This window comes from Miniopterus schreibersii (assembly GCF_964146895.1).
Source record: "Miniopterus schreibersii genome assembly, chromosome: 4".
NCBI classification, from domain to species: domain Eukaryota; kingdom Metazoa; phylum Chordata; class Mammalia; order Chiroptera; family Miniopteridae; genus Miniopterus; species Miniopterus schreibersii.
Genome location: NC_138105.1, coordinates 72,461,686 through 72,483,110, shown reverse-complemented (window position 1 = coordinate 72,483,110; position 21,425 = coordinate 72,461,686). Strand labels below are relative to the sequence as shown.

Genomic DNA, 21,425 nt, shown 5'->3' with positions numbered 1-21,425 from the left:
TGAGACTTTTTGTTTCCATTAATGGCAAACTAGATTATTTGGATAACACTTTCAGGTTTTTTAAAACAACTCTTAATGCTGGATACTTTTCCAATTTCTTAAATGAATAAATGACATGAAAAGATGGTAACTAGTTATAAAGACACTACCAAATGAAAATAAAAACCTAGAGACAAAATGAACTTGAATTATACTTTTGCTCTGGGAGCATTTCCCAAGTCAGGAAAATGTGAAACTCTGTTTTGATGACCTCCGGGTGGGGACAGAAAATCAAAGCCCAGAGTTACACAAGAAGGGGAAATTGTAAGAAGACTTTCCTCACATAGTGGAGACCTCAAAAAGCTACGTCTCTTAGGGTGAGAGCAAACTGAAAGGGAAGAACCAGCAAGCTGTACCTAACTTTGGGCAGAGCAAGCCTTGAACTTCCTTTAACATAATCCTCAACCAGCAGGGCTCCCAGCAAAGCTGCCTTCTCCAAATTCTACAAATATTTCAAATATGTTAGCCACTACCCAGGAAAAGAGAACTAGACACAAGAACACTGACCCTATGTGTGAAAAACAGCAGAAACAACAGACAATATAGCAAATACATTTATTGCAACAATTAGGCACAAACTATAAGGCAATCAGGCTTGTTATGATTAAACAAACATTGTAACATAATAAACATGGAAACTGGGAAGGATTCTGAGGTGAGAAAGGTTGGATATATTAGATCAGAACTGAGGTCAGGATGGCATAGGGTAGTGTCACTATGGGTTCTCCTGTGTGACTCAGAGCTTCACATGTGCCCCTTAAACCCATCCTTAAACCTGGTCCCTCTCCTGCTCAAGCACCTCCCATAGCTCCCTTTAGAGTCACCAGCACTATAAAGTCCATGCGTGGGCTCTGGGAGAACTTGTGATTTGTCTGGGGCCCTGTGGTCTGCTGGAGACACAAGAGCCCCTGCACCGAGCCACGCCTGCTCCCTGGGACCCCGCAGGCCCCAAGCGCCCACCCCTGACTCAGTGAGGCCGAGGCCGAGGTGACAGCACAGGGTTTGCTTTTTTCCTGGGAACCTGCAGAGGGAGATGTGTAGGGTCAGGGTGGGGGGCAGGCCAGGCCTCCGAGGGTCCTTGGGGGTCCTTGCGGGTCCTTGGGGGTCCTTGCGGGTCCTGGCGGGTCAGGGCGGGTCCTTGCGGGTCAGGGCGGGTCCTTGCGGGTCAGTGCGGGCCGGCGCTCAGCGGCTCCACCCGCAGCCAGAGGCCGCCCCTCGGGCTTCCTGCGCGGCTCGGGCTCCACGGTGTCGGGCAGGACTCGGAAGCGCAGCAGCGTGAGCGCCAGGACCACCTTCATCTCGGCCATGGCGAACGTCTGCCCGATGCAGTTCCTGCGGGCATGCACAGGGGCACTAAGTGCCTGGGAACCCCACGTGGGGCGGCGACGCCCGCGGAGCCGCATCCCCGCCCGGGCGCCCGCTGGCCTCACCTGGGCCCCACTGAGAACGGAATAAACGCCAGAGGGGACCTCTTCTGGGACGTTGCTGGGTCGAAGCGGAAGGGGTTGTATACCTGGGGGCAAAGAGGCAGGCTTGCTGGATGGGGTGCCTCAGGAACCCAGACGCCCCCAGAAAAGCCATGTCGATACAGTGGCCTGGGAGCGTCTGGTTTCCTGAGTCAGGATCCCTCCCCACCACCAGGTCCCAGGACGGAAAGCAGGGGGGGACAGCACCTCAGGGTCCGGCCAGACCGACGGGTTGTGATGAATCCCAAAGATGCTGATGACACTGGTGTTTCCTATGGGATACGGGTCAGTCAGGACGAGGTCCCCACTGGTGGGACCACCACCCTCCTCCCCATGTCATTGCCAGCACCTCTGGGGATGACCCGGCCGTCAGGAAGCAAGACGTCCTGGGTACAGCGGCGGGAGATGACAGTGACTGGGGGGTGCAAGCGCATACTCTCCTTGATGCACATGGTCAGGAAGGGCAGCTGGGCCAGGTCATTCCTGAGGGACCCCACGACAGTCACCCAGGGAGCAAAACCAGAGACACCGTCAGCCTTCCTGCCCCTGGAGATCCTTTCCCCACCTCACTCTGACTCTCACTCATATAACAAAATAAATGCCAGGTGAACCAAAAGTTTAAGCATTAGAAAGTTAAAATCACAAAAGTTGCTATAGAAAATGTAGGATGGTATTTTTAGAACCATTTCTGAGCAAAACACCACATTCACAGGGTATTCTTAAAAGCATTAGTGCATTTGTATAAAAAGCTTTTTAAATTATATAATTACCTTAGAGCAAAAATATCTATCTCTATGATGGACTTAGAAGGTTATTTGAATAAATAAGATCTACTCCAGCCCTGCTGGCATGGTTCAGTGGTTGAGAGTCGACCTATGAAGTTGAGCATCGACCTATGAACCAGGAGGTCGAGGTTAGATTCCCCATCAGGGTACATGCCCTGGTTGTGACTCGATTTCCAGTGGGGGACATGCAGGAAGCAGCCTATCAATGACTCTCTCTCATCATTTGTGTTTCTCTCTCTCTCTCCCTCTCCCTTCCTCTCTCTGAAATTAATAAAAACATGTTAAAAAAGAGTAAAGATCCACTCTACATTTTAAGGTAGGATGACCTAATATGAAAGTGTCAGTTCTATCTAAATTAATCAATATATTTAATGCAATCTGATAAAAATCTACTTGTGGTTTTTTGGGAACTTGGTTATGTTATCCAATTTGAAAGAATTAAAGTTCATTAAGTGCTAGGTCACTTAAATATAAAAGATCAAAGAAAGAGAACTCAATTTACCAGATATTAAAACCCATCAAAAGTGCAGAAATAAAAAACAAACAACAACAACAAAAAAAACAGTGTGGTATTGTTGCAAGAACAGAAAAACAACATGGAACATAATAGAGAGCTCGGAGGCTACAAGTCAATAAGTGAAATTTTAGCCCCCAGTAAAGGAGGCCTCACAAACCTCTGGGCAATAGATAGTTTGGTAGAAGGTGGTCAGACAATGGAAACGAAATGAACTAGATCTTCATCTATTCGCTGTACAAGGCGGTGAGTGTGTTAACCAACCCTATAGCACTCATTATGCTATATGCACGTACATCAAATCATCACATTGCACACCTTAAACTCACACAGTGTTATATGTTCACTATACCTTCAGAAATCTGGGAGAAAAAAAGATGAAGGCTTATATTCATTGTAAACTATTCGGTACTATTCAAATTTTTACCAAGTGCATAATCTTTTGAAGTTGGGAGAAAAACATTTCTCCACCTCACAGGACTGCTGTGCTGAACAAAGCCTTGAAGTCGAAGGGCACTACTTCCAAAATGACTGTCCAGTCTAATACCTCCTTTCCACCTTTCATCCCTTGGCCCAGAATCTGACCCCTGGGCCCCCAGGGCCCAGCTCATCCCCTCCAGTTTGCCTCTGTAGTTGCAGAGAGATATTTCTAATGCCCATATCTGACCTGTCTCTCTGCAGCTCAAACATCTCCCATGGCTCCCCATTGCCCTGTGTTAGTCATGGCTCACCCTTCAAGAAAGAGCCTACTGTAGAGCTGCAAACAACGAGCGGACAGCCTCCAGCGATAGGGTCTCTGGGCCCTGCTGCAGCATTCACGCCGAGACTACACTTACCTGGGCAGCCCCTACCGGTGACTGAGTGCATGGCCACTACTGCCTGACCGTTTCTGCCCCACGTGAGACTCCAATGGCAGCATCTCTCCCACTTTTACCTTTTACCTAGTATCAACTTCCCAAAGAACTGAGGTGACACCCTTGGAAACTCTTAACATAGTTTCCAAAGCACTTCTAGGGGGGCTTCCGTTACCGGTACAGCCTCACTGGGAGCCCCTCTGGTTCTTCAGACTGTAAGTGTTACAAGGATCCAGCCACCTTTACTTCCTCCCAAGCATGCCAGGCTCACTCCTGCATGCTTCTGGCCTGGCCTTTGCATAAGCTGTCCCCTGGCCAGGAGCACTGTTCACTCAATGTGGTGAATTTGTATTTGTTGTTTCACTACCCAATTTTACCTCCTTTCCTCTCAGTCCCAGCCTTGCCCAGGTAGAACTCAGATGGGACTAGACACTGGGTTGGGAAAGGGCAGGCAGTGTGGACGTATTTACTGAACGAAAAAATGGCTGATTTTTTACCCCCAAAGACTTCTTGGGAATCTCTGGAATAGACTATTAGGTGGGAATTAGAGAAAAGAGCAAAAATTAAGGGGAGTGGGAGGGTCTTAGGGGGAAAATTGCAGCTTCAGGCAGAAATGCAAGGGAAGGGAGGAGAAGTTCATTTACTGAACACCTGCTGGGTGGCATCTGTTTTACACACTTTGTTGCAATTCTCCAAGCAGCCCTTTGGGGGAGACGTTCACACACACACCATCCAATTTACAGAGGAGGAAAGTGGCATTCAGAGAAGGAAATTGATTTTATTAAAGTCACATGGCAAGTTAGTGGGGCAATAAATGTGGATACTAAGATCTTTCTGCCCCAAAAGCCTGTAACTTTTTTCCTGCTATCCAGGCCGGATACCAGGCCCTGCCTCTGGGCTCTGCTTCCATTCCCACTAAGTGGATGACAGAATGACAGAATCAGCAAAAGGACCTTCCCTCTTCCCCATTTCGGGAGCAGAGCCAATGAGAGGGCCTCAGGAAGGGGCCGTGAGAACCCCCACTCACCATTCAAGCTCTTTAGGCTCCCGGTCCCCCAGGAGCTGTTGCACCTCCTGCCGGCAGCGCTCCTGGTATTCTGGGTGCCTTGCCAGGTTGTACAGGACCCAGGAGAGGCCGCTGGCTGTGGTGTCATGGCCTGAGAGGCAGTCAAACAGGCTTGGGTCTCTGGGCTGCTTTAGCACCAGCAGGTGGGCAGTGCCCTTATATTGAGGCCCTCAGGGAGGGTGGGGAGGATCAGGAGGGATGGGGTGGCCCAGGGCGACTTGCCAAGTCCCTGGGATGGACAGACCCCACCCCATCTGTAATCCCACACTGGGACCCTTACCCTCAAATATGAAAGTATCAGCCTCCGCTCGGATGTCCTCGTCTGACAGTCCCTTCCCATTTTCATCCTTGAGAAAGGGCAAGATGCCTTGAATCACACCATCTCTGAGGATGTCTATGTCTAACCTGAAATAGTCCCTGAAGCTCCATCATCCAAGCAGGATCCCTCCCTCCTCATCTCCAGAGCTCACCCCACATGTTTCCTCCCTGGTTTACTGCCTCCTGTTTACTCCTTCAGACAGCCTTCTACACAGTCATGTTTACAGCTTATCTTCAACCCATTCCTCCCTTCCTCAAGCACCCTCCATGGCTCCCCAGTGCCCTCTGCTTCAAGCCCAAGTTCTTCAATCTGACATTTGAAATCAATGTCCAATCTACCTCTTGAATTCAGATCCCAGAGAAGCCCACCTTGGACAGTAGGAGCACATCAATGAAGTCCAAAGTCTTAGCCTTAGCCTTGGTTTTGAGGAAGACATGGGAACCCTGACTAATGAGGGTGCAGCGCCGCTTCTTGATGATGGCGTCTGTGAAGTTGTGTACTAGGTTGCAAGCCCTGCGGAAGCGCCACCCGTCGGGAGTGAGGTAGTACAGGAAATCCATGTGCAGGAATATCTGCTGGTACCGTTTTGTCACGAGGGCACTGAGCTCCAAGATGGCAGCAATATATTCGCTGGGATTCCTGCAGGACGAGGCCAGAAAAAGCAGCTCCTTAACACACATGAAATCCTGGTAGGCCTTCCCAGCCAGAACCTGGGACCAAGTTCAATCCAGGAAAGGATGCCCTCCAAACATGCTTCTATCTCTAAGAGCTGCCTCATGTCCTGGACCCCAGGGCAAAGCTTAGGAATCATGCTCGTCTCCTCTCTCTCCTGTGCAATATCTGGCCCTGCCCATCCTGCCTCGGTTTCTCTCAAATATGCCCCATTTTCTCCACCAAGCTCAGTCCTCTTCATGGTCTCCTTGCATCCTGTGTCTACACAACAGTCAATCATCTCTAGACTCCGATGTCTAAGCTCAGCTTTGATCACAACTCTCATCTGTTCAAACACCTTCCATGGCTCCCTGGAAACCTCAGGCTAAAGCTCATACCTCTTTGCCCAGCTTTTAAATGGCATTAAGAGCCAGCCCGTGACTAACCCTCCCTTATTTCCAAGATGTCTCCTCACTTTTACACACACGCTGCTCATTCCAGTCTCCTGGCTTTTATCAAACAGTTCTACCTACCTGAAGGGATCACTCTTTTCCTTCCTCAACCTTAATCTTAAATGTCCAGCTCTGACCCACTTCCTCCAGGAAGGCCCTTACGATTGCCCTGGTCAGTCCCCTCTCCATCTACTCCTTTGGTCTATGGCTCATGTGCCCAGGCTCTGGGCAGAGACTCACTCCTGGCAATTGCTGTCAAAACTGAAGACACATTTCTGCAAACTGTCCAGAGTCATGAGGCTGATGTGTTCAAACATGTCCAGACGGTTTCTGCCCTCTGAGGCCAGGCGCTGCCACTTGGCCTGGACAGAGAAGGGGACAGAGCTGGGGCTTCCCTGAGCCCTTCCCCAACCCCAACCACCTGGATGGACTCCCCCAAGCCCTGCCTCTTGGTCGTCTGTCCCAGGCACTCATCCCCAGGGAGGACCAGGCTTGAGTGAGAGTGACCCCAGGGCTGGGAGTCAGGAGACTTCAGTTCAAGGTCATTGTTCTCCTCTGGGTTGCACCCGTCAAATATTAAATAATAGTTAAGATGACCTGTTTTGGTGTCAGACAAACCAGGTTAAATTTTTTGGTTTTTTTTGTTAATCTCACCCACCAATATCTTTTTCATTGATTTTTTTTTAGAGAGAGTAAAGGGGAAAGAGAAACATGGATGTGAGAGAGACACATCAATTGGTTGCCTCCTGCACAAGCCCCGACTGGGGCCAGAGATCGAGCCTGCAACCGAGGTACATGCCCTTGACCAGGAATCGAACCCATGACCCTTCGGTTCGCAGGCCGACACTCTAACCACTGAGCCTAATTTGCCAGGGCCAGGCTAAAATTCTTGATCCACCACTCGTAGCTCACTTACTAGCTATGTGAACACGGCAAGTGTCCTAACCTCTCTGACCTTCTGTTTCATCATCTATAAAGTGGTCATAATAATCATCTCTGTCTCGTATGGTGGTTAAAATTAAATTATACAACATATGCCCTGGCCCGTTTGTCTCAATGGTTAGAGCATCAGCTCATGGACTGAAGGGTCCTGGGTTCAATTCTGGCCAAGGGCATGCACCTTGGTTGCAGGCTGCATCCCAGGCCTCACTGGGGAGTGAGAGGGAGGCAACCAATAGATGTGTCTCTCTCACATCGATGTTTCCCTCTCTCTCTCCCTTCCACTCTCTCTGAAATGCAATGGAAAAAAATATCCTCAGGTACAGATTTAAAAATATATATATATAACATATGCCATGGAACTGGCACACCACTTTTGGTACACAGTAAGTGCAAAGTAACTGTTAGCTATCTTCATCATTTTCATCTTTGTCACAGTGGTAGGTGACTGCAAAAACATTTCCATATCTTTGTCCCTCCCTATATCTTCATCCTTTGCAATGAGACACTGTAGTTTTTCCGTTAGGAGGCAGAATCCCTTATTTCCCTCTTGAATCCGAGCTGGGTGCGGGACTTGCTTCAGCCAATAGAAGATGGAAATGATGGTGCTAACTCTGAAGCTAGGCTTCAGAGGTACTACATGTTTCCGCTCGTTCTTGTGGAATGTAGTCTCCACCATGCAAGTGAGCCCAGGCCAGCCTACTAGAAAATGAAAGACAAATGCAGGAGTCCAGTTGTATAACCAAGGCCGTCCTAGACCAGCCAACAGCTAGTCAAGCCCTGGACATGTGGCAGAGCAGAGCCTGGATCAGCAGGGCTGTCTACAGAACCCAGCCATGGCCGTAGACATTGGGTGACTCCAGCCAAGACAAGAAATACTCAACTGACCCATAATCTCATGAGCAAAACCAAATACTAATTTTTTTCAAGTCCATGAGTTTTAAGGTGGTGTGTTATACAGAAAAAGCTACTATTCAATCTTTATCATTACCATCTTGAATTTAGAGGGCTTCAGTGAGCAGACTTAGAAACTAAAGCCTTTCTGAGCATTAGTGCCAGGAACTTGCTTCCATTACATCATGACCACCATTAAAAAGGGATTGTTATCTCCATTTTACAGACAAGGAAATTGAGGCTTAGAGAGGAAATACAATGGTCCCAAGGCCATCCAACAGAGCCAGGACTCCAGACCATATATGTCTGAGGCCACTCCTTCTTTCCCAAGGTTCCAGCTGGGTCCCTGGGTTTAAAAAACTCACATGCATGATGTCTGTGCTCTTGTTGAAAATCTTCACATAGGGCTTCAAGATTTCAAAGTGGAAGGCGGGTGTCAGCAGGCGGCGGTGGTGGCTCCACTTGTCACCAGCACTCAGCAGAAGCCCATCCCCTAGTAGAGGCAGCCACAGGGAGTGGGCAAGGACAGTGCCTTCCCCTGACCCCCAAGGGTGTCCTCAACCCCCTTCACCCACAGTTACTCACCCAACCAAGGCTTTAGGAAGCCATAGAAGAGCATGTCCTTGGGCGCAATGGCAGCTGACATGAATGAGAACCATCAGGGCCATGGAGAGGGGGAGAAGAGGGACTTTGGGTAGGGGGAGGAGGCTCCCAGCCAGGGGTCTGCATTCCCCCTCCAAGCCCAGCACAGCAGGAATGGGACAAGGGCAGAGGAAATGGCAGGGAGGGGGAGGGGAGGGGGGACCAGACCAGGCTGCAACACAGAGCAGAGCAAAGCCAGAGCCCAAAGACATGCCCCTACATGCTTAGACGCACCTCAACATGGCATAACATGCCCAGCATGCGTTAACATAGCTCCTACATGATCCAACATGTTCTACACACCTGAGCACAGCCCAGTGCTCTACAAAATGCTTTCACAGGGACCTAGGAACCCCATCTGCCCCAGCACTCTCTGACATCTCCTGGGACACCTGACATGGCCACAACATGTTTTAACATATCCTTACATGGCTCCAACATGCATGACATGCCCTGACATAACACAGCATGCTCTGACATGGATGCAAAGACAATCTGATATGACTTCAGTGTGTCCCACAAACGAGTCCCAGATAGGACTTAAATATGGTCCCATTAACATCTCAGACATGGCTCAGGGGTGACCCAGACTTTCTCAGTTTTCTCCTCCACCTTAAACTCAGCATTAAGTGCTTAGGTCAGGGGCTCCTCTGTCCTTAAAGAGACCAGAGGATGCTGCCCCTCCTGGATACTGAGCTCCACTCACCATGAAGAGCTGCCACTATTCCCTCTAGACCAGCCCCCTAGGGCCAACCAGACACAGTTCACCAACCTGGGGTCTGGTGGATCTTCCCCCGCAATACTCTGGCCATCAGTCTTCCTGTCCCAAATCACCTTCTAGCTTAGGGTCCCTCCCATCTGAGGTAGCTAGAGCAGATGAAAATACTCAGAACTAAGAGGAAAGCTTCAGCATGCTCTGTGGCCTTGAGAAGTCACTATGCTTCTCTGAGCCTCAGTTTCCTCACCCAGGATATGCCAAACTAGCAAGGATGCTGGTGGATGGACATCTGGCATCTTCCTGTCCAGTGTCCATCCCCTTCTCCTGAAACCAGCAACTAATCCCTTCTCCACTCTCAATTCAAGTAGTGAGGACAGTGGCCATGCCAACCCATCCTCTACTCCAGACTTAAGCATATGACCCTGAGCCTTGGCAATCAAGTCACAATGATTAGATGAGGAATTGGTCCCTGTAACTCAGGCCAGGCAAATTTAAGGAATCCTGCAATTTTTCCAGGTCTGTGGGGAATGAACTCACTTTTATGACAGTTGAGCTCTGTGACTCATTTTCACCAGCATGAGAGTGAAGCTGGCACAGGGGAACACAGAACTATGAGATGAAGACAGATTTCCAACGGCATTGTTTGAAGACCTGGATCCAGCCATGCCTGAAGACAACCCTCCCTGAGCTTTTCAGTCAATAGATCCCCTTTCTTTACTTAGACCAACAGTGTTGAGTTTCTGCCACTCAAAACTGAAAGATACTTTGACAACTAGAGAGAGCCAGGGACCTTCCCAGAGTCCCCAGCAGGTTAGTGCCACAGTCAAGGACTCTATCAACATTGCCCATTCCCCTGCTCAACCTGGTCTGTCCACGGGTGGGAGGAGCTAGGAGCAGAGGCAAGGGAGAGGCTGGAGTTGGGGGATCCTGGGAGAGATACCTGGGGCCTGGAGCACGGGGGCAACAAACTTAGGGTGAACGAGCCGCAGGATGGGGTAGAAGGGCCCAATCCACCAGAGGTGGACGTCACGGAAGTGGTGGCCCAGTTCCTCTATCAGCCGCAAGCCCTCCTCATTGCTCTTCACCTGGGAATGGGTGGGAGTGAGGCCTCAGATGCTACAACTGCCCACTGTACCCCCTACCCACCACACCCTTCTCACCCCCTTAACTCCTTCTGCCTGGATTATTGGTCTACACTTGTCTCTACCTTACTAAGTCAGCTTCTCTCTGTTGACCTCTGTCTTTTTTTGTGTCTACCTATATGCCTCTCACTCTTTTTCTCTGTTTCTTTAGGAGACAGATAGGTAGTTATAGATGATAGATAAATGATATAGATAGATAGATGATAGATGATAAATAGATAGATAGATAGATAGATAGATAGATAGATGATAGATAGATGATAGATAGATTAGATAGATAGATAGATAGATAGATAGATAGATAGATAGATAGACAGATAACAGATGTATGGAAGGAATAGCCCACTCAAAGGCTCAGAGACGAGAGAGCCAGCACCTGGCTATGAGCAGCAAGGAGTTCCGGGCAGCTATAGTGAAATGAATGAGAAGCAGAGAAAGCTGGAGAGAGCAGATCCAGCCGGGCATCAAGAGTGGGTAAAGGCAGGTGAATGATTCTGAGGGCACTAGGGGGCATGGAGGGCATGGAAATGAGGGAAAACAGATGGGGAGTTGGAGAGATGGACAGAGAAATAGGGGCAGAGAAAGAGAAACAGAGAAAGAGTGAGGGAGAGATGAGAGGACACATAGACAGGTAAACAGAGGGAGTGAAAGAGGTAAGTACATACACAGATGCACATACATCTATCTTCTGCTTGTACGTATGTTTGCATGTATATATGTGTGTATGTATCTATCTATATCCATCCATCCATCATCTATTTATGTCATCTATCTCTATATATCTACCAATCTATCAATCTATCATCTACATATATCTATCATCTATCTATTTTTATCAATCTATTTATCATCTATCATCTGTCTATCCATCCATCATCTATCTATCCATAATCTATCTATCCATCTATCATTTATCCATCCATTACTTAGTCACCTATCTATCTATCTATCTATCTATCTATCTATCTATCTATCTATCTATCCATCATCTAATCATCTATCCATTCATCATCTTTTTTTCTACTATCTATCTATATATTATCTATCCATCCATCCTCTCTCATAGTGCATCCTGTCTGCCTATCTCTCCTGAAGCTATGGACAATGCCCATTAATTGTACCATTTACAAATGGAAACTGAAGCCATGTCCTTTAAAAGGGGAAGGAGAGTGGATCACCTCCTGGTGAGGCATCCTCTCCAGTCCCTCAGGATGCCCAATCAGAGCCTGACAAATACCCCAGGTGCTCCAGTCAGGTGAAATAAGTTGTTTTCACTCTGTGATATGCTCCCTGCTCTTCAAGGACCCTGAGGCACTTGATCAGATGGCTCCAGAGAGGAAGAATGACTCAGTTGAGATGACACAGTAAGAGGAACTAGAGGAGGGAAGAGTGTGCCCTAGGCATCCTCCATGTCCAAGCCCTTGGAGGGGGCGTCAGAACTGTAGTAACTTTTTAACATTCTCACTGCCTCCATGGCGTGCTGAGATCATTCCAAGACCCAGAATCTCAACCAACCTTCATGATGAGCTTAGGACCTCCTGTTCTGTGATAAGATTATGACATCCTGTTCTGTGATAAGCTTGTTGGGGGGAAGGGAGGAGACGAGCTGGTAGCTCATCCTTTTCGCCTTGGATGACCAAGAAAGGTGAATGCAAGTTCACCCAGGCCTAGACCATGGCCTCCACTATGATGCCATCAAATATTTATTAAGTGCCTACTGTATATCAGCTCCTGGCATGGGCACTATAGATATTGTGTCTACCCCCCCCCCCCAGCCACTATCTAATGAGATAGATGAATAATAAACAAATTATTGCACAATTATCTGTTTAAGTATGAGCAAGGCCAAGTCAGATGTCAAGGTCTGGGGGTAAAGGACGGTTTCTAGAAGGAAGTTACATTTGAGCTGAAAATGGGAGGATAAGTAGGAATTGACCACGTGTCCACAGGAAGAGAAGTGCTTCCAGTCAAAAGAGAAGCATGAGCAAAGGCCCTGGGGCAGGAAGGGCTTGGCTCATTGAGAAGATAAAGCAGGAGCTCTGAGTGTCTGGGGTGTGGGTGGGGCTGGTGAGAGCAGGCAACATTTAGTCTTTATCTTCAAAGTGAAGGGCAGTCACCAAACAGTTTTTAGCCAAGAGGCGTGATCTAAACTCAATTTCAGAAAAATTTCTCCAAGGCTGAAGAGGGAGAGGATGATAGGGAACAAAAGCTGAAATGAGGAGACCAGAGAGGGAGCTTGGAGAGGCTTCCAGAGAAAGATGGTGGTGGATGGAGCCAGGGGTGATAGGATGATTCAGGGAGGGGACAGATCGAGGAGAGGTTGTGGAGGCAGCACAGCCAGATGTGCTGAAGGACCAGATATGCAGGTGAGAGAAGAGAGGGGCCAGGGCACCTTAAAGTATGAGAGGTGGATAACAGAAGGATGAACTAGACCTAGGGTGGGGGTTAGGATTGGGGGTGGAGCCGTGATTTCAGATTCCAACTTGGTGAGATGAGGTACTATGAGAGCGCCCTCACGTGAGGAGTGGAGAAAGGGGCTGGACACACAGCCTCAGACTCGAGAGAAATGTGAACTTGGAATTCATTTATGGGGGGGACTGATGGTCTATTCAAGCGTTGGCGCCTTGGGTAAGGAGGTGGCCTTGGGAGAGAGAGGAGGGGTTGGGATCCTGGGGGAATCCCCTCATGGAAAGGTAGGGTGAAGGAGGAGCCAAGACTGGAGACAGAAGAGTCACGAGGAAGTAGAGAAAGACTACGGCCAGGACTTGCCTTGGAACCAAGACAAAAAGGAGGTTCCAAGATGACAGAGCCGTCAGCAAGGCCAGGGAGGTGAGCGAGATGCGATTTAGGCACCCGGAGTTCACATTCATCTCACACGAGCGTGACAGGGGTGGGTCAGACTAGAGCAAGTAAGGATCGAGCAGGGAAATGGAGGCAACAGATGAAGACAAGTCTTTGCCTAGGAGGAGAGAGCAGGGCAAGCAGACAGGAGGTTTTGTGCAGATTGGGGTGCACTGGAAGTGGGCAGGTGGGGATTTAGTTGTCACACTTTTGTCCTGTTTTATGACCTTCTCTAGCATCATCGTGGAGCACAGATCAGAGGATGTGGTGACTGAGCTCAAGCAGGCAAAGGTCGTCCAAAGGGCCATGAAGGAAACCTTGACTGGCAAAAGACTTCAGCCCACGTGCAAAGGATGGAACCAAAGCTAAACGTATCCAAGGAAGTGGGGTCAGAAGGAAACTGTCGGACTGGGACATAGAAGGGACTGGACATCTTGGCAGGGTCTAAGAAGAAAGAAGCTGGAAGGAAGAGGGAGTTCTGGTCAGAGATGCAACACTCAGGTCAGCGGCTTTACAGGGACGACAAAGTTCAAAGTGTGATTGTGGCAATAGGGGGTGGGTGTAGCGTGGGCAAAGAGCCTCTGGGGCAAGGGGGCCAAGAGCCCCCTCCCAGGAAGTGTGGCCGTGAGGGCAGAGTCCTGGAGTGATTCCTTCTGAAAGGTGAAGTGGCCCAAGGGCATATCTGGGGCATGGAAGACAAGATAAGAAAGTGCCTGAGGAAGGGGCGGAGGAGAGATTGCCCACACCTCCCCTCTGCCCAGCTGTGCCCCTGCGGGGCGGGGAAGGGATGGCAGAGATCATAGTTAATTGCTTTGGGGAGGCAGAGGTCCAGAGAGGAACAGACACTGGCCTGAGGCCTACAGAGATGGGCCAGGCAGGGAGCGGACCTTGAGGAGGCCACAAGTGCAGCGGTGGAGACTGTGGGGACACCAGGAGACTGTGGGGACACCGGGAGACCTGGCTGTGTGCAGAAACCCTCAGAGAGGCACTGATGGGGAAGGACAGGCAGGCGCAGGAGTCAAGGCAGGCTTGGGATGAGGAAGGGTAAGAACATGAAAGGTCTGGGGACATGGAGTGCAGAGGAGAGGAACGAACCTGGTGGGGGAGTGAGGAAAAAGGGCTCCCTCACTTCTCTGCTGTCCTGAACCTCAGCCCCACCGCTGAGCCCCATTCCCAACCTTTCAGGGGAAGTCCATCTGAAAGGGGTAGAATAAAATAGTCCCAAAAATTGCTCCATGGAGTCAAGCCCTACTAGGCAGCTATCAATAGGTAGTTATAAAACAATGGTCCAGGAACTACCCGGACTTCCTTTAAGTTTTTCAGATCTAAAGCTGAGCTACCAACCACAGAGGCAAACTCAATACCTGGTTGGGCAAGTCCCTTCCTGCATTCCATAGTAAGAGCTGCACAATCCAAGAATGCTTCACTTCACTGAGGTATGCCTGGATATCAGTGTTTCAAAAAAGAAAAAGCCAGCTAACCTACCCCCTGATTGGTTTATCCCATCAATTTCTGTGTTCCCAAACCCTAAAGCCTCCTACACCCCACATTTGGGGCACAGAACCTGGGACCTTATCTCAGTGTGCTCTTCTTCTGCAGAGCCCCAGTAATCTGCCTTTGCTTTTATCAGTGTCCCTGGTCTAAATTCTTTTATATCAGAAGACAAGAGCCCAAACTCCTAGGTAACACATCTACCCTGATACCCCAGACTTGTCCTGATGTCCACACTCACCATGCCCAGGTGACCCCAGAACCAGTTCCGCTTCGGGGGCTGCGGGAAACATCGGAGGCGGCGAGAGTTGTCATAGATGGTGTAGGTCCAGGTCAGAAAGCGGATCAGGAACCAGGAGGCTCCCAGCAGCAGCAGGAGTAGCCACGGGGAGGCTGCTGGCGGCCCCAGTCCCAGCCAGGACAGGCTCAGCTGCAGCATCTTGCAGGCCAGACAGAGGGTGAGCTCCTGAGGCCGGAGACAGGGGGGTAACGGTGAGCCCAGGGGCAGAGACCAGCTTACAAACAGGGAGAGGGCCAAGGGCGTGAGGAACAGGGGCAGGGAGGGCCAGGTGAGTGTTGGGGACAGGGCAGGGATGGGCGAATTGGGGCTCAGGAAGGAAGGGAGACCCAGGGAAATACAGAGGAGGGAAAGGGAGAGAGAGACAAAGAGGGGGGAGACAGAGACAGAGAGACACAGAGAGGGAGAGACAGAGAGGAGAAGGGAGAAAGAGAAAGACTAATGAAGAAACATCCAGCATGAATCAGCTAGTTGCGGGTTGCCCGGGGCGGCTCCAGTTACAAGGAAACCCCCATCCCCTGGGCCAGCTTGCTCCCTGGCCAGCGCCCCTCCCCACCCCAGGCCGGGGACCCTTAGCCCCTTCAGGTTCCGCCCCGCGCCTTCTGCGGGACCACCGGGTCCCGCACCGCCTCCTCACCGTCTCCCTGAGACGTCTGTCCGGGGCGCCCTTTGAACTGGAGGAGGCTGGGCTCGGCCGCACGGACCAACCCCCGCGCGCCGGGCGGTTCCTCCCCCAGGGCAGCCACCCAACGCTTGAAGCCAGAGCCAGCTGAAGCCAGAGCCAGCTGGGCCCAGAGAGGAAAAAGTTCAATGTCACAGGGAGCGGGCGCTGGAACCTCAGGACCCAGCACCCCCTAGTGGGGTCAGGGGGCAGGTTAGGGGTAGCAAAGGTGATTCTGGGCCCCCAAGTTTACTTCTGGCCCTACCCTTCCAAGGCTAGGGCTCAGCAGGTAAAACCTGAACTTGATTGTTGAGTTGCCAGGTGAGTTTTATCCCAAACATCTCCCTGGTTTGTCCGAGGTGGCAACAGTGCTACCTCCACACAGCCCCGGGCCTGATCTGAGACCTGCCTGCTGGGAACAGGAACAAGGAAATCAAATTTCCCCGTGAGGGAGTCTCAGTCCCTAAGAGGTTTCCCCATAGTCAGGCTCCAAAATGAGGGTGAATTTGAGGGGTGGAACTGAGTGAAAAGATTGGGACAGACTTTCCCCGTGCAACTGATAGAATGTTGGGGAAATGCCCAAACTCGCCTCCCCCATCTCATTCCTTCCAGTCCTATGTGACCCAGCTTCAGGTGGCTGCTCACGGAGGCCTCGGCAGGTGAGGCCCACTGCCCCAGATCCTTGTCCTCATGTGCTAGGGTGGATCCACCTGCTGGCATGTCCATCTGGAGAAGAGCGAGGGGCAGGGCCGGGATAGATGAGAGGCAGCAGGGCTGGCCAGGTAGGTCTGGGGAGCAGCAGGAGAAAAAAGAAGAAACAGAGGTCCAGAGAGGTGTGGTAACTTGTGCCAGCTACACAGCAAAGTCATTCAACATGACAGCACAGGAGAAAGGGAATCCTGGCACATAGTAGGTGCTTATTAACTATTTAAGAAAGAATAGGACTTAGTAGCCATGAGCTCTAAGAACTGGCCCCTCAAAATGTGGTCCTCAGACCAGCAGCCTGGATATCACATGCAGCATCTTGGAATTGCAGAATCTCGGGCTGTAACCCAGGCCCACTAAGGTGATAACTGCAAAATTTTTGCTGTTTTCCCCAATAAGAGTTTATTTCCCTTCTTGAATCTGAACTGGCCAGGGATGCTTAGCCCATAGTATGTGGTGCAGGTGGTGTGATCCAATGATGGCCTCGAAGACAGCTGGCAGTTTACACTTACATTTGCTCATAGGACACATCTCGTGCTATAAGGAAGTCCAGGCCACATGGAAAGCCCTCGCTCATGTAAAACTCTGATCAACAGCCAGCTGATTTCCCTGCAACAGCCAGTATCAACTGCCAGTCATGTGAGGGAGCCATTTGGATAGTCCAGCCCAGTGGGGCCTCCAAACGATCAGTCAGCATGCAGAATAACAAGAGAAAATAAAATGGTCATTGTTTAAGGCCACTACGTTTGGGGGCTTGTTTGTTATTCAGTGATGGCTCATTGATACATCTACTGCACCTCTCTCTCTCTGTTTCCTGGGTGATAACTGTCCACAAAAACTAGCCTGACCACCGCCAAAATCCACAGAAGGAAGACTTGGGAAGTGTGGTGTCATAAAAAAAGTCATCTGTCCCCTTCCCCAAGTAGTAGACTATATATATAATCTTGAGAAAAATATATACCTTAAGATGTGTGTAAATCTTAAAATATAAATTTATGCATAAGATTTATATAATATATAAGTCTCAAGATAAACATGTATAGATAGATAACTGATAGATGACAGATATAGATAAATAATAGATAGATGATAGAGATAGATAATAGATAAGTGATGGATACATAATGGATGAATAGATAGATTATTAATAGATAGACAGGTAGATAGATGCTATTAGTTTTGTTTCTCTGGAGAACCCTGACTGATACAGAGGTGAATCAAATTCCTCTCTCCTCAAACCTGAGCTGTCCTCAGTAACTTTGGGGACTTGGGGCCTAGATTATGAGAAGACTTGCAGCTTCCTTCCAGGCCCCTTGAAATACACCCTCTTGGAAACAGCTGCCATGTGAAGAGGAAACCCAAGCAGCCCCACAGAGAGGCCCTATGTTAGCAGGAATTGAGGACCCCAGCCAACAGTCAGCACCAAATTGCCAGCCGTGAGAGTGAGTTATTCTGGAAGAGGATCTTCCAGCTTCAGACAAGCTGCTCCAGCTGATGCTGTATAGAGTAGAAAAAGCCGTTCCAGCTGAGCCCTGCCAAATTGTAAATTGATGAGCAAACTAAAGTTTGTCAGTTGAAGCTACTAAACGTCCTGGCAGTTCATTATACAATAACAGCTAACTGGAACAGATTATGTTTTCCAACATGTTTGGAGTCCTCAAAAAATGGTTACATGTAGGAGCTTTTGAGACCCTTCTCCCCCGTATATGTTGTCAGTTTGGCTCAAATAAATTCTTATAAAAAATTTTCTTTAAAAAATGGTGTGTGCATAAATGTCTGTATATAAACTGGAAAATGGTCATATATGCAATTTGTAAAAACTGAAAAAAAATCAAACCAAACTAGAGAGCAAAAGTGGAAGAATTTCCCTTTAAAATTTTTACACTTGCAACTTTTTTTACATCAAGCTCACTCAATATTTGGAGAGAGGAAGTAAATAAGTGCTTCTAACAACAGTCCCTTGACATGTAGTCAGTACCAAGCATTTGTTTGCCATTATTTCCCTTATTTCACAACAGAATGAATACATGGAAGCCAGATACAAATGAGTCTTAGTTCCCTCTGGTACATGCATCATGGACATTACTAGCTGTGAATGACCCATATTCCTCGGCCCTTAGTAAGGAGGAGGGCTTCCAGGAGGGGTGCAAGCACTGGGCTTGGGGTCAGCTGGCCCAGGGTCAAAGCCCAGCTTTGCCACTCTCCAGCTGCATGACTTTGGGCAAGTAACTTGCCCTCTCTGATCCTCACATTCCTCCTCAGTAAAAAGGGCATAATAACAGGCCTGTGGGGATTGGGGATTGGGCGTAATAACAGACTTACGTGTGTATCTTAGTTTGGGTTCCCCAAAAGTAGACTGTGATACAAGGATTCAAATGCAAATACTTTATTCTGAGGCAAAAATTCCACTGCAAGTTGTTTATTTGGGAGGTGATCCCAGGAGATGCCAGTAAGGCAGTGGGGAAGTGAGACAGGGAAGGGAAGGCAGCAGGGAAAAGGTGCTTCAGGAAGGAAGCTCCCACTGTTGGCACCTGGGGCTCAGTCCTTCTGGGGACCTCTGGGAAAGAGCAGAGAACATGCACCCAGCTGTCATTAGTCAGGGCTGCTCCCAAGCTCATTATTTCTCTGGAATGTCCTGCTAGCTGCAAGGCAGGGAGGGGGGTCTGGCACAGCCTGATGTGGACAGTTATAATTGTTCAGTGAGTGGGGTTCTCCCCTCCTCTCTTCCCAGCACACCCATCCACACACAGTCACACACATCCACACACACATGCACATATATGCTAAATGTAGACCAGACACCTGCCGGGTAGGGAACGTCCCTCCCGCCGGCCATATACGACCAGTGAAGTCATTTGGTCTGGCCCTGCCAAGGCATCACCGAAGAGAAGCAGCTCCAGCCATCATATTAGGGTGAGTTAATTCAATGTTTGACCAAATATAGTAGGTTAATTTTTAAGTTGACAATTTTGTATGGCCTGTGAATGATGTTACAAATAGCCAGTGGCCCTTGGCAGAAAAAGGTTCCCCACCCCTGCTAGAGCCTGTTGTCGCCAACCTTCCAGTGGAGGGAGCTCCTGACACACTCAGAAGAGGAATGAGGCCTGCAGCCATCTGTGATCGCACCGGGGTATCTTAAAACTCACGCGCAGGTGGAGGCGAATCCTGGGCCCCACCAACCCCACGCCTCCCCTCCTCACTCATTCATCCACCAAGACCCTTACTGGAAAGTAAACGTGCATTACAATCATGATAATCCTATAAAATCCACAGGAGAACCGAAGTGCAGAGAGGGGCAGTCACGTGCCAGGGCCGTGGCTAGGAAGGAGCGAAGCCTAGGTTTGAGCCCACATAAGTCGCCTCCCAAGGTCAAGTTATTTCTGCTGGCGGTTGCACCGAGGTGGGGTAGGGGGTGCAATGTTTGTGGAATAATGAGTGCTTGGAGACCCTCCGTCGGAATGAGGGTGTGAGAAAGGCAGCGTCAGCAGGAGCCCTGGGTGGCTCCCTCAGGGCCTGGGACTGCATGTTTTCCACTCAGTCCACCTCGGACAGAGCATTCCGGCCCACGATCCCAACACACGCCACCTGGGGCCGCCCCAAGATCGACAGACCAGCTTTGGCTCATCTCCGTGCCTCCCACCGTGCCAAGCCATCTCTGCTGACACTCCTCCTAGGCAGAGAGTCTAGGGACCCAGAGCAGGACAAGGGAGCCCAAGGGAGGGGTAGAAAAGGACTCAGGGCCCCTCTGAGGTCCCAAGGAAATCGTTGTTGGACCTCGGGTAAGTCATTTCATTCTGGGGAACTCAATTTCCACCTCAGTTAAATGAGGTAATAGCAATATCCATCTCATGATTGCAGTACCTGTGAGAATTAAATGAGAACATTAAATGGGAAGGACACACAGGAAGTGCTCAATTTTAAATCTCATTATTGTTATATTAACTTTGGAGACCCCTGGGGCTTGATCCTTAAACCCTTCCTTCATGAGCACACACACACACACACACACACACACACACACACACACACACACACACACGTCCTGGTATCTCATCCAGTCTTCTGACTTTAGGCACCATCTAACTGCTGAGGCTGCCCGAATGTATATCCTAGCCCAGAACTCTCTTCCAGATTTGAGACCCGTCTATCCAACTGCCAGCTTGACAGTCCAACATCTCCTGGCCCAAACTGACATGCTAATCTCATTCCCCCCAAAAAACAACTTACTTCATTCAGCATTCCCCATCTCAGTTGATGGCACTCCCATCTTTCCAGGTGCTCAAACCTGGGAACCTGGGGTCCTGCCTTTCTCATGAACCCCACATTTCATCCATTGGCAAACTTGCCAGGATTACCTTCATAAAACAATCATTCCTCATCAGAATCCAATCTCCCCTCTTCACCTGTACAGCCCCCAGTTTGGTTGGAGTACTGTCACTTTTCACCTGGACTAATGTAGTCACCCCACCTCATCTTCCTAGTTCTATGCTTGTCTTCCACAGTCTCTCTGTTCAACATAGCAGCCAAAGACTGTCTGACAAATCTTGCCCCTCCTCTGCTCAGAATCCTCTGTGGCTCCCTCTTTCTCTCACAATAAAATCAGTGGCTTCTAAGGCCCTGCGTAAATTTACTTATTTATTTGCTTATTAACCATTTGTTATCTGCTCCCTTTTCTAGAATGTCAGTTATGCAAGAGCTCAAACACTGCCTGGCTTACAGTGGATGTTCAGTTTGATGAATTAATATGTTTATTATAGACACTGTCATCTCCCTATCTTCTACATCACCATATCAGAGACTGCTTCACCACCTAGTTCCCCCAGCCAAAGATTTGGGAATCACCCTAACCTCCTCCCTCCCCTCATCCTGCACCCTTCCTGTCCCAACTGGACTTCAGCCTCCCTCTTCCCTGGGTTTCCAGCCCCCCATACTCCCTTCCAATCCAACT

At 49.4% G+C, this 21,425-nt stretch overlaps 2 protein-coding genes across 2 annotated transcripts in view; both read right to left on the bottom strand.

Moving 5' to 3' along the window:
• Positions 1–15,782, bottom strand: part of LOC308555614 (uncharacterized protein) — a 40,172-nt gene extending 24,390 nt beyond the window's left edge. The window contains exons 1-13 of the mRNA XM_081134012.1: positions 15,749–15,782; positions 15,055–15,279; positions 10,280–10,424; positions 8,565–8,618; positions 8,345–8,472; positions 6,387–6,508; positions 5,412–5,682; positions 5,005–5,071; positions 4,686–4,815; positions 1,855–1,988; positions 1,713–1,777; positions 1,470–1,552; positions 1,192–1,371 (exon numbers count right to left, since the gene is read on the bottom strand). Coding sequence (XP_080990138.1) covers positions 1,192–1,371; positions 1,470–1,552; positions 1,713–1,777; positions 1,855–1,988; positions 4,686–4,815; positions 5,005–5,071; positions 5,412–5,682; positions 6,387–6,508; positions 8,345–8,472; positions 8,565–8,618; positions 10,280–10,424; positions 15,055–15,252 — 1,577 coding nt within the window. The 5' untranslated portion in view covers positions 15,253–15,279; positions 15,749–15,782. The remainder of the gene's footprint in view (positions 1–1,191; positions 1,372–1,469; positions 1,553–1,712; positions 1,778–1,854; positions 1,989–4,685; positions 4,816–5,004; positions 5,072–5,411; positions 5,683–6,386; positions 6,509–8,344; positions 8,473–8,564; positions 8,619–10,279; positions 10,425–15,054; positions 15,280–15,748) is intronic.
• The window catches only part of LOC308556324 (olfactory receptor 1f45-like), a gene marked incomplete at both ends in the record, with an annotated part of 504,663 nt that overhangs the window by 64,721 nt on the left and 418,517 nt on the right, over positions 1–21,425 (bottom strand).